The sequence below is a fragment of the Triturus cristatus genome, chromosome 10, assembly GCF_964204655.1.
Source record: "Triturus cristatus chromosome 10, aTriCri1.1, whole genome shotgun sequence".
NCBI lineage: Eukaryota > Metazoa > Chordata > Amphibia > Caudata > Salamandridae > Triturus > Triturus cristatus.
The window spans coordinates 782,166,683-782,179,406 of NC_140593.1; the positions used below are offsets into that span (position 1 = coordinate 782,166,683).

At 48.6% G+C, this 12,724-nt stretch overlaps 1 protein-coding gene across 2 annotated transcripts in view; it reads right to left on the reverse strand.

The window, feature by feature from the left end:
* Positions 1-12,724, reverse strand: part of USP7 (ubiquitin specific peptidase 7) — a 1,511,465-nt gene that overhangs the window by 819,223 nt on the left and 679,518 nt on the right. For both annotated transcript variants that reach the window (XM_085628311.1, XM_085628312.1), the window contains exon 14: positions 12,319-12,463. In XM_085628311.1, coding sequence (XP_085484437.1) covers positions 12,319-12,463 — 145 coding nt within the window. The remainder of the gene's footprint in view (positions 1-12,318; positions 12,464-12,724) is intronic.

A 12,724-nucleotide genomic window follows, 5' to 3' on the forward strand; every position in this document is an offset into this window, starting at 1 on the left:
CAGAGTGGTCTGAAGGCTTATGTGTGGACTTCTTTGTCGGGCCCGAAGGCAGGATGTGGGAAGTCTTGTCCCAGTGTGCACCTAGGCCTTAATGTGAAGGTGTTACCAAAGCTTTTTTCGGGGGTGGGGGGAGGGGGGTCGACGTCACTACTTACGACCCGCTGCCCCGGGGTGATGTCTTAAATGTCGGAGTCGTTGGTTTCGGAGGCGCTGACGAGGTCTTCGACCCGCTCCTGCTCTGGTACATAGACGCGCTCCTGGAAGATGTCGTCAGGAATGGATGTCGACGATCGAGTCATGCTTCTTCAAGCGTGACGATCCCAGATAGTTTTCTTGGAGCAGAAAGAGGCGCAAGCTGGGCAGTCTCTGGCCTCGTGCTCCGGTGAAAGGCAGAGGTTACACACCTCATGCAGATCTGTGTGTGGAAACTTGGATCCACATTGAGGACACTTTTTGAACGGAATCCTTTCCATGAACCAGGTCGAATGGTGTTGGTAGGCCCAAAGGCCTTCTTCGACGCCTGGAATCGAAGACTTCGAGCTTGTAAAATGGCGCGTCGAGTAGGGAACGCGATCGGAACAATACCAGAGAAAAGGGTGAAGGATTGCCCCTCGAAAGTTGGATCAGTAATGGCACGGAACTGGAGCGCGATAAACACATCAGAGCCCGATGGCGGGAAAAAAAAACAATCGAACGATGGGAGTCGATGACCATGCGCACGATTGTCCAAAGAAGGAGCCACCTATCCCGTGACTTCCAAAGACTTTCTAGGACAACAACAAATTGTAAACATCCAGGCCCAACACCAGATGGCGATCTATGCATAAGTGTGTGATCTACAGCTCATATGCCTCGAAAGTTCTCTTCCCAAGATGGTCCAGCTTCTTGGATTCCCTTTACGTTAGAGAGGCAGGGAAAGCGCTTTTGGAGGTGGAGGCTTGGACCACAAAGCTCTCCGGGGTGGGGTGTTGTGAGAGGAACGTGGGGTCGCCTGGAGCCGGGCGATCATCCTGTCCATGGGGGCCTGGACCAGGTGCCCAAAAGAATGTCAGTGAGGGCCTCATAAAAGGGAAGCAGGGGCTCCGAAGATTTCGCCGCCAGTTGAAGCACCTCAGTCAAGAGGTGAGTCCTGACCGCCACTGTAGGAAGCTAGAGGTTGAGAGCCTCGGTCGCCCTACACAACACCACAGCGTATGATGCTCCCGCCTCCGTAGTCACGGTAGGAGGAGGCAACATGCCAAGGTCGGGTGAAGTGCCAGGACCACTCGCATACCCCCAGCTCTCCCCTCCAGTTCTGTTCAGGCTCAAGCGCGGGGCGGGGGTGCGACCGGCATCTGGCACAGCAGTGGTGCAGTTGGCAGCGGCGCCGGTGGAGGTGTAATGAGGTCATCTGGCGCGGATCCAGCCGACGCCTGCAGCCTAAATCCAGAAGGCCCCTCTAACCACGACCAGGAGCTGGTAATATGATCCGGCCCCAAAAAACATCCCTGCACCCGACGCCCCACGGCCTTGTGTGCCCAAACCAACGGTGCCTAACTAACCCCTAATTTCCCAACTCAGCTCTCGAAGTGGTGGTCGCACCAATTAGACCTTCGTCCCAGAGGATGCAGTGCCTTTGTAAACCGGAGGTTCTCATTTCAAACCAACAGGGCGCCAAATGTCGAAACAGCACCCTTCACCCGGCCGACCTAGTGCCGCTGAGGGTGCACCTTTGGTGCTAATTTGTTTCCCTATTTGCCCTGAGGGAAAGTCCAGGAGCTTTGCTCCCACAACCCAGTGGCCTGCTTGGCAGCAGCCACCAACTGGAGGCCCCTTATCCCCCTTTGGATAACATTGGGCCTCAGCACTCTGCACCTGGCCATCCTAGTGCAGCTGAGGGTGTAACGAGAGTGCATCCTTGACCCTGTGGGAATCCTTGTTCTTACCCTAGAAGCTCAGCTCCAAAGACAAATTACTAACCTGGTAACCGTTAACTTAATTTCTCTCCATAGGAATCCATTGTCTGTTTTTCTCTGAAAAATGTTATAAGTGTGGAGTTGATATGTATGGAAACCAGAAAAATAATTGTGCAAAACTGATTTTACTTACCTTTTCTCTAGGAAACTTCCCAGTGTGATATCTAGGCAAATCACACCGAGTAGAAAAGTAATCTAAAAAGTAATCTCAAAAGTAACTTACCTGTAATTTTCATTACAAAGTCGTTATACAATATATGAGGAGCATTTCACAGCATTGCATTACCAGTAATTCAAACTGTAACCATTTTGAAGTACATTTACCATTGCATTTCAAATTGCATTTTCTGCGAAGTATTTATCGACTTACCTATACCAGGCTTGCTTGGTTCTAGAAAATAAAATACATATTTTTATACAAAAACAATTGGTCTGAAGTTCAGTCTGAGTGTGTGAATTCATATGCGGACAGTGTGTACAACAAATACTTAGCACTGTACTGCCTTACTGCTCAACCACACAACCACAAATAGAGAGTAAGGGTCTATCTAACATTACCGCTGTCTACCTTTGGGGTTTCTCTGGACACTGTGCACACTATACCTTACTTTGGTATAGTATATACAGAGACAGCTTCCTACATCTGGCTGTAACTCGAGTCTCCTTGACCCTCACCAGGGTCGAATCTGCCTTTTCCCCAAAAAGACAGGTTCAATCAAAGGGCATGTTCATCAAATTTGCATCATCTGAGAAACCAGTTGTCCTAAGACAGGCATGGCGCCTCAAGGCCACCATCGTGGAAATCCATCTGCCCAGCGAATCAGTTGTCTCTTATGGAGAATTTTGCTCCATCTCTCCCATCTTTAACTGCTTGAGAGAGCACAGCCAGGACCTCCTCTGTGACTTGTGGCAGCACTTGCACAACCGTCTCCCAAACGGAGTGGGAGAAGCAGCCCATAAGCATGCAGTACTCCGACCACAATGCCAAGCTTGAGGAAGAAAATATCTTCCCAAATAAATCCAGCCTTTTGGTTTCCCTAACAGGAGGGGCAGAAGGGAACGTGACCTGGGAACTGGAGGACTGCACCACCAAGCTTTCTGGGGTGGGGTGCTGGCTGAGAAAATTTGGGTCACCCAAAGTTTAGCTATTCAATTGTCCTATTCACACGAGCCCCTGTGCTAGGCTTGGACCACATGCCTAGGACATCAGTTAATGCTTTGTTAAAGGACAAAAGAGGTTCGGGAGTGAAAGCCCCAGGTTGAAGCACTTCAGCCAGGAGATTAGTCCTGACCTGCACAGAGGGCTGCTCTAGTCAGAGAACTTAGGCTGCCCTCTTAACCACCATGACCCAAGACGACGACTCCTCCGTAGCCTCAGGTGGTGGAGAGAGAATGTCAGTTTCTGGAGAAGTGTCCAGTCCGCTGGCTTTCCCAGGTTCCCCATAACAGTCCAAATGCCCTGCAGAGTCAACCTGGTGTCCGTAAGGGTCCATAGACCCCTTCTATTCCTCTCCTGAGCCTGATTAATTCTAAAAGTGTTCAGGCTACAACACAGAACCCCTGGGTTCAATTGGCGTTGAGCAACGTCATACAGACTGTCGTTAGGGATAAGGATGGGGCTGGTACCACCGATGGGCACCGGCAGCACCAAAACTACCGACGGCGGAGGAGGCTGCAATGGCCCAACCAGCATAGACCTGGATCTGGGATCGGATCCGAGGCACCACCGGCGCCATGGCAGGAGCCGATGGCGCCGAACTAGATGTCACCCCTTCCAACCCCGCGGACTCACCAGAGGGAAGGGAGCCACACGACGGGCGAGCAAGGGGTATTGCTCTGCAAAACCTTCCTGATCCAGCCTGATATATGGGAAATTCAAAGGTATGGAATCTGCAAATAGAGGTCTATCAGATAAGACATTTGTCTTGGCCGCCACAGATGGGAGCTGAAGGTCCAGGACCTCAGTTGCCCTTCTCACTACCACAGCCTTATTCATGGCCAAGGAAGGAAGAGACCAAGCCAGTATCTAGGAAGGTGTCCAGTCCACAGGCATCTGCCAGATCCCCACATCAGGTGTCAGATGACATCTAGGGACTGGTATTCATCAGGGTCCAGTGACCCCCTCCTAATCATCCAACTCCAAGTCAATTGGAATAGAGCATATGCTCAGGCCTCGAAGGAGTGCTTGCAGTCTGCGTCGAACGATGCCAACCTGGCTTCCTGTAGAAATAATGGAGGAGTTTGACGACTGCATCACCGGAGGGCAATGAGTAAGGTCAATGTAGCTCGACCAGCGTTGGTCCGGATCGATCCATGGATCCAAAGGGCCCAATGTGAGGGAGACAAGTTTGCAGGCAGAAAACCAGTAGGGGCCCTTCCAGAGCCTCAGGGGACTGACAGCATGCCAACGGGGACAGGTCACTCAAATATGAGGTGCATGGCCTTGTAAAACTCAGATTCGCTCCAGCTCCAGGAAACTCTGGGAGGGGCGGTGATGGCAATGGCTCGATCACGGAGCCAGGACTCAAATGCGGATGTTCCTTGGTCTCATCAGATGGGGAAAACTCGAAGAACTCTTCAACTTCTTGTTCTTCTTATGCTTGTGGGACTTACCCGCAAAGCCAGAATTCGACAACATCCTTTTCTATGACCCTCTTGGCCAGGACAGCTATAACTTCCTCTAAGAGCGAGTAAAGCTGATCCGTTGACAGCTGTTCTTAAGATGGCAGTAAAGGAGGAGGGAAAGATTGGAAAGGAAGGGAGTAACCATTTGTTTGATGTTATAGACTGCCAGTGGAGGAGGAGAGGCTGAATTCGCCCTCCAAATGGGCACCCATTGTAGGAGGCTAACTTAGTATATGGTGCACTCTCATTTAGGTAAGGCACTTTGCACTAATACAGACAGCTCTTATGTTAATTTTAGCGGTTTTGATCACCTTTGGAAGCTCTGTAAGTGGTAACTGTGGAGAGCAGACTTGGAGTGTAAAGCATCTTGTTTTACCAACTTTAATTAGGAGGCTGTAGAAAGCTGGCTCTGTATGGAAAATGCTACTTACCCAGTATGCATCTGTTCTTGGCATGTAGCGCTGTAGATTCACATGCTTTAAGTCTGTCATCGAGTGTTGGGTCCGGATGTTTGCACTTTGTTTTGTTCAAAGAAGTCTTTTCCAGCCACGAGGTAGGCGACTCCTCCTTTCTGTGATAGTGTGCATGGGCATCAACTTCATTGTTAGATTGTTTTCTCTCAGAGGGTGAGAATAGTGTTAGTTAGAATAGAGATGTCAATGTGTATGTACCCAAGTAAAATAGTACTGAAACGGGTACAGGTACCCGGGGGATGGGAGAGCGCATGTGAATCTACAGATCTAAATGCCAAGAACAGATGCATTCTGAGTAAGTAGCCTTTTCCGTTCGAGGCATGTGAGCTGTAGTTTCGGCATTATGCGTTTGTGTGTGGCAAACAGATCTAGGTCTGGTTGGCCCCATTTTTGGAAAAAGGGTAGAACTTGGGGATGTAGCTCCCACTCGTGAATCTGTTGTGTCTGTCGACTTAACAGATTGGCAATCTGATTGTGAACCCCTGGAAGGTGTTCTGCAAGTAGGTATATGTTCTGAGGACTGGCCCATCTCCAACTGTTCTGTGCGAGCTGGGACAGCTGCAGAGAATGTGTGCCTCCTTGTTTTTGTATGTAATACATGGCTGTCATGTTGTCCGTCCGGATGATGACAGCCTTGTTCTGTACATGTAGTGGAAGGAATTTAGTGCTAGGAATACTGCTAGCAGTTCTAGGTGATTGATATGGAGCACTTTCTGTTGAGTGGTACATTTGCCCTGAGTTGTGTGTCCGAGGAGATGGGCTCCCCATCCTGTGAGTGATGCGTCTGTCAGCACTGTGTGAAAGAGGCTCTAGGAACGGCCGCCCTTTGGACAAGTTTGTTATGTTCCACCACTGTAGACAGCGATGTGCGTGGCTGTCTACCAACACCAGATCTGTAAGTTTTCCTTGAGTCTGGTTCCACTGACGCGCTAGACATTCCTGTAAAGGACGCATTTGAAGTCTCGCATAAGGGAAAATGAAGATGCAAGATGCCAACATGCCTATGAGCTGCATGAACACTCTAGCTGGAAGAGAGTGTTGGTTATGAAATTTTGAGATAAGAGTGTGTATACTGGCTATCCTGGCTGGACTGGGATATGCTAGTACTGTGGCGGTGTTTATGGTAGCTCCTAGATATTGGTGTATATGAGAGGGCTGGAGATGTGACTTGGGGTAGTTGATCGTGAACCCCAAGTTGTGTAATGGTTGGATGGTTTGGTGAGTGTGTAGAACACATTTGTCTAATGACTTGGCTTTTATTAGCCAGTCCTCTAGATACGGAAAGACATGAATTTGTCGTCTGAGATGTGCTGCTACTACTGCAAGACATTTTGTGAATACTCTGGGTGCAGTGGTCACTCTGAATGGAAGGACTGTGAACTGGTAGTGTTGTCCGTCTACCACAAACCTTAGGTACTTCCTGTGAGCAGGATGTATGGGAATGTGAAAGTAGGCGTCCTTGAGATCTAGAATGGCAAGGAAATCGCCTTGTTGCAGCAGTGGGAGCACTTGTTGAAGAGTGATCATATGGAAATGATCAGAGTGTATATACAGATTTAGGGGTCTGAGGTAGAGTATTGGTCAGAGTCCCGTCCTTTTTGGGTATTAGGAAGTACAGTGAGTATACCCCTGTTCCCTGATGCTCTAAAGGAACAGGATCTATTGCGTGCTTTTGAAGCAGTGAGAGAACTTCTTGTTTGAGTAGCATAAGATGGTCTGCGGACATTGGACGCTGTTTGGGTGGTATGTGTGGTGGGGTAGCTGTTAGTTCCAGGCAGTAACCATACTGGATAATTTGTCTTACCCACCTGTCTGTGGTGATGGAATTCCAGACAGGTAGGAACTGTTAGTCTGCCCCCGACTGGAATGGAATGGTCTGGGCGGAGCGGAGGAAAGTCACTGTTTTGTGGCAGGAGAGGTGCGATTGTTATTACCTCGACCTCGTCCTTTGTTGTTGTACCCTCTGTATCCGCCTCTAAAATATCCCGTACTGGGGGATGTCTGTGTAGTGGTTTTGAATGTAGATGAGGTGTCTGCGCCCATGTTTTTGGAGGCTCCTTTGTAGAAGGAGCGCCAAAAGGAGCCACGCGTTTGTGGAGACTGTAATGCTCCCATGGACTTTGCAGTCTGTGTCCTTTTTTATTTTTTCAAGGGCAGTGTCTACAGCCGGCCCAAATAGCTGTTCTTGGTTGAATGGCTGACTGAGTATGGTAGTTTGGACCTCTTGCTTAAAGCCTGAAATGCGTAGCCAGGCATGTCGTCTAAGGAGTACACTGGTGTTGATTGATTTAGAAGCAGTGTCTGCTGCGTCAAGTGCACATTTAATTGACATTTGAAATTAGCTTGTCCTCTTGGATAAGGTCATTTGCCTGAGTTTTATACTGGTCAGGCAGATGTTGTAATAGATTTTCTGACAGGCCGTAGTGTGCCCTGTCATATCGTGCCAGTAGTGCTTGGGTGTTGGCAATACGCCAGTGATTAGCTGCTTGTGCTGCTACCCTTTTGCTAGAAGCTTCTAGCAGTTTGGATTCTTTATCCGGGGGTGGTGCATCTCCAGAGGTCTGGGAGTTGGCACGTTTTCTAGCATTGGAAACAACTAGAGAATCCAAAGGCAACCGTGCTTTGATGCAAGTAGGATCTTCAGGGGCAGGCCTAAATTTCTTTTCTATTCTAGGGTTAAGAACCCTGGCACGGACAGGATCTTTAAATACTTCAGGGGCATGCTCAATTACTCCTTTGATCATAGGTAATATTTGCACCGACTTTTGGGATTGTTCAAAAATATCTTGGAGGAAATCTTCCTCTGGTTCGGAGTGCATTGTAACACCATGATAAAGTGCAGCTCTGTTTAATAATTGAGCAAACCCCAGGTGATCATCTGGTGGAGATGGTTTTAAAGGATATGGCGGTGGGTCTGGGAGGTCTGTTGGGATAGGGAATTCCCAATCATCTAGTGATGAGGTATCTGGATCCGTAAACAGGTCATTAGGATCTCTCCCCCCCCCCCCCCCCCCGGGTCATCATCATCATGTGGAGGTGGTGTATGTGGTGGTGAAGTTACAGGTAAGGGTGATGTAGGCAGAGGAGGTGGGTTAGAAGGCAGTGTAGGAGAAGGGGGCATAGGCGATGTTGCAGAGTCCTTGTGTACAGGAACTGGAGCATATGGTGTGTCCAGTTTTCATTTTTTACATGGCACAGCCGTGACCTGTCCTGTTTTTGGGTTTCTATAAATGTTTTTCTGCCTTGGATCGATAGGATCTGGGCGAAAAATTTCTTGTTCCTCGGTAACCGCTTACGGTGCCGATATTTTTGGTTCCGAGCGAGGTTGTAGTTGATCCTTATAGGTTTTGGCCTTAGGAGGCTTATCAAAGTCCTTAGCCGTTTGTTTCGGTGCTGAGGAGGTTAGTTTCGGAGTCAAAGCTGGATCTTTAGGCTTGGGAACGTTCGAAGCCGGCTTATCTATGGGCCTTGGCAATTACGTGGCCGATTTGGAGGTTGAAGGCGTCTGAGCCGATTTCGGCACAGTGTTCTTTTGGCTTCAGTGCCGAAGGTGCAGACAGGACAATTACATGGTTTGCTCGGTCCCGAGCTACCGGAAGGCTTGACTTTTTTCTTCAGAGCACAGCCCAGTGGCAGGGCTTCTGAAGGATGTTTTCAGTCTCGACTGGGGCCAACAGTAGAAGACTTGACCACTGCCTTTGGAGGGGTTGGGCAGGGGCAGTAGTACTCACACGTTGCCCAGGAGTGGGGAGGTCGTCTGAGTATTCTGCCTTAGATGATTTCAAGATCCTCTGAATCTTTTTCAGGGAAATCGGGGCCTTCAAAGATGCCCTCTGGTTCTGGAGCTGGTCTCTGTGCCATGATGTGTCATCTAGCCCTTCGATCTCGAATAGTCTTTTTCGATCTAAAGGATGCACAGGCTGGACAGCTGTACTCGTCGTGTTCAGGTGATAGGCACAGGTTGCAGACTTTGTGATGGTCACTGTGCGGAAATTTTGCTCCACACTGGGGGCATTTTTTAAAAGGCGTCCTTTCCATGAGCCGTAGTCCTTACGGCGTGGATATACCCAGCGGCCTGCGTCGACGTCCGGAATCGAGCCGATAAAGTCGGGTCGAAGAATAAAGTGATTCGATGGTTTTTCTGGAAGTTTTGCACTTCGAAAAAGTTTGAAATTGCGATTTCCAACCGGAGCAGAAAAGTTGCATCCGAACCCGATGGCGGAAAAAAAACTATCCAAGGATGGAGTTGATGCCCATGCGCACTATCGTCCAGGGGAGGAGTCACCTATCTCGTGACAAGGACTTCTTCGAAGACAACAAGGTGAAAGCATCCGAGCCCAACACCAGATCGCGATCTACTATGCTAGTGTGTGAGCTGCAGCTCATATGCCTCTAACAAGATAATCTTCTCAAGGTGGTCCAGCTTTTTGGATTTCCTATCTGGGGAAAAGGGGGTCGCCCGGGGGCATCTGGCAATCATACTGTCCACAGGAGTCCCTGTGCTGGACTCGAACCAAGTGCCCAGAAGGAAGTCGGTGAGGGCTTCATTAAAAGGCAGCAGGGGCTTCATAGAGGCCGCTGACAGCTGAAGCACCTCTGTCAGGAGGTTAGTCCTGACTGCCACCATAGGAAGCTTGAGGTCAAAGGCCTCAGCTGCCCTAAGCAGCAACACTACGTACAAAGCTCCCTCCTCCGTAACCTCGGTAGGAAGGGGGAGTAGGGGAGTAGGGGAGTATGATAAGGTCTGGGGAGGTATCCAAACCACTAGCATCACCCAGTTCCTCTCACCAGTCTGGCTCTTCAAGCTGGTCAGCTAAAGGGTCTACAGACCCCTCCCTCTCCCCTGGATGCCACTCAGGGTGATAGAGAACGCCAGCGATGAACAGCGGTACAAAATTACTCTGCCACCAGTACAGATGTCGAACGACTGTCTGGCACCGTGTCCAAGTCAAGAAAGAGGCTGGGGTCAACGCCGGTTGTGGCACAACCGCGTCCGGGGCATTGTCACTGAAATCGGCACCAGTGAGGGTACCAGGAGGTTGACCGGCACCGATCCTGATCCAGGCCTGGATTCTCGGGGTCCCTCTGGCACCGGAGCCGCTGGTATCGAAGGCCCAGGGCCCCCAGCCGAATCGGCAGGGCCCGAAGGCGTGACGGCTGAGTCGGGCTGCCAAAAAATGTTATGAAGCATTTCACAAAAAGCTTGAAGCTGAACAGGGGACGCTTTGACTCCGGGAAAAAGAAGGAAGCGCGGACCAGTCTCCGAAGTGGGCTCTGAAGACTGAGCAAGAGAGCGACGATGCTCAGGGTCCCGCGTCGCATCAGCCGAAGGACTGGGAGAAGGCGAAGAGCAACAATGTTTCTTCGCCTTCTTGTGCTTCAACTTACCAGAGAGGTGCATAGACTTCAATGACTAGTGGTGGTGGCTCAGCAACCAGTCCTGAGACCTTCCTCTCAAACGGGACCTCTAACGACGAGGAGTTGACTGCCGGGCCTTAAAGAACTTTCGGGACCACTCCTGCAAAGACTTCGGATTCATGGCCTGGCAGTTGAAGCACAACTTGTGGTCGTGCTCCAGGCACCAAAGGCACACAAGGTACGGATCCGTGACAGAGATCAAATTGTGACAGAAGTCACAAAGCTTGATGCTGGTCCGATAAGGGGACATCCAGTTATATTCCATATAGGTACCCTATATAGGCGGAGGTAATATTTCAACCTTTCACCTATTTTCTTGCCTACATTACATACATAACTTTTCTTAGGGACTGACCTTTTACCTAGATACGGCTGCATTTAGAACGCGGGTTTTTCCCAAGTTCGAATCTCATACATTATGCATGAGGCTTCTTGGAACAACAGCAGGACTAACAGCAGGAATAATATCTCCTGTATAACATCTCTGTATAAAGTTCAGGCCTGATGTCATCCTTTAGGCCGACACTAACAGCAAGGTAGGACCCCTGGGGAGACTTATGGGTATATATACATCACATCTTGCTTAGAAGGGGAGAGGAGACCGAGACATCCCAGCTGACACACTGACCAGAGACGCTGAGGTTCCTGCATGCAGATGCTCCAGCTCGCAGTGGTCTAACATACCTCGCGGGGAGTCTAACTAGAGACCAGGACGGGGTCCCATATTCTCTCAAGTAATGGGGTTGACTAGATCCTAGAGGAATTCTTGGCATAAAACCTACACAGATCGAGGTACATTTAGGTACATCTAGTTAGGGAGGCATCGTTGGAGTACGCACTTTTTATCATGTGTTTGGCGTACTTGTATATATTGATGATTACTGCAAGACAGTAGAACTTTACCATCCCTTTACTTTCGTAGTACTTCTAATCATAGCTCTGCTAGCTACTGTCTAATGGTTGTTGCAGCTCATCTATTCTATACTAGAACAACTGTTCAATAAATTCTTATTGAAAACGCCCAGCCTGTTTATTCTGTATATCTCTGAGACAAACTACGTGAGTAAGAGTGACTGATCAAAAATTAGTACATTGTTTCCACGATCCTGAGGGATCAGGGTTGTCAGGTTCTGAGGTTGCCAGAATCTATTCTCTCCTTGGTAAGAGGAGAATATAGTGGCACTGTGAGCTAGCTAATACAGACAAGCCAACGTATCCGGTGGGGTTGCACGGAATCAGTCTGCCACTAGTCCCACAGTTTGTTATCCAAACGCGCAGATCCTGTATAAGTAATATAGGAACTACACGACAATCCCTTGTGCTACCACGAGTCAAAGACTCAAAGAAGTCTACTAAAATCAAAAAAAGTTTAGTCAGAAAATGACTGAGGGGCAAGCTTCTCTACAGATCTGTGCTGGCTGGTGTGGAAAAACGAAGAACTGACGTCAGCCCGCAGGGGCGGTGTTTAAGTAGACACCGCAACGTAATACCGGCAACCACGACACATACGCAGAGTCGACAGACGCCACCTACAGACGTGCGAGGGGATTGCTACAGAAAAAGTCTCCGGAACCAGTCTGACGCCTGGGGGCAATTCTAAGGTAAGGAATCTATAACTAATGTTCTCTTTCAGATCTACAATATCTGTCTGTACAAGCCCCAACATAATGTTGTGCTTGCTCCTTACAAGAAGATATCACATTTCAAAATAAAGTTGGCACTATGCTCAAGTGACTAGTTCAATTGAAGAAAAATACAATTTTGAGACACTATGTTGTTCCTGCAAATCAAAGATCGGTAATAACTGTTTATTCTAAATACAGTGCTATCAGAAAGAAAATACTTACTAAGTTTAGATTCCCTGATGTAAACCAACATGTATGCATTAGTGCAGTGTCGTACCGTCAAGTCATCATCATGGCCTCCATAGTTATGTTCAATTGCTTCTTCCTTTGTACACCTTGATACTACATCATCATCAAATTTACACCACTAGAGGAAAAAGGGAGTTGAAAAGGTGAGTAAATATTCTTGATTTCAATACACAAATACATGAAACCATGTGAATATTAAAATCGCAACACCTTATGACAATGTCTATTTTCAGTGGATTGTACTAAAAAACAAAGTGATGGATGCAATGCTTAAATTAGTCCCAGTCACTGGCAATCTCTCTGGCTGCATACCAATAAGGAAAATGCTACTTACCAGTATGCATCTGTTCTTGGCATGTATAGCTGTAGAGTTGTATAC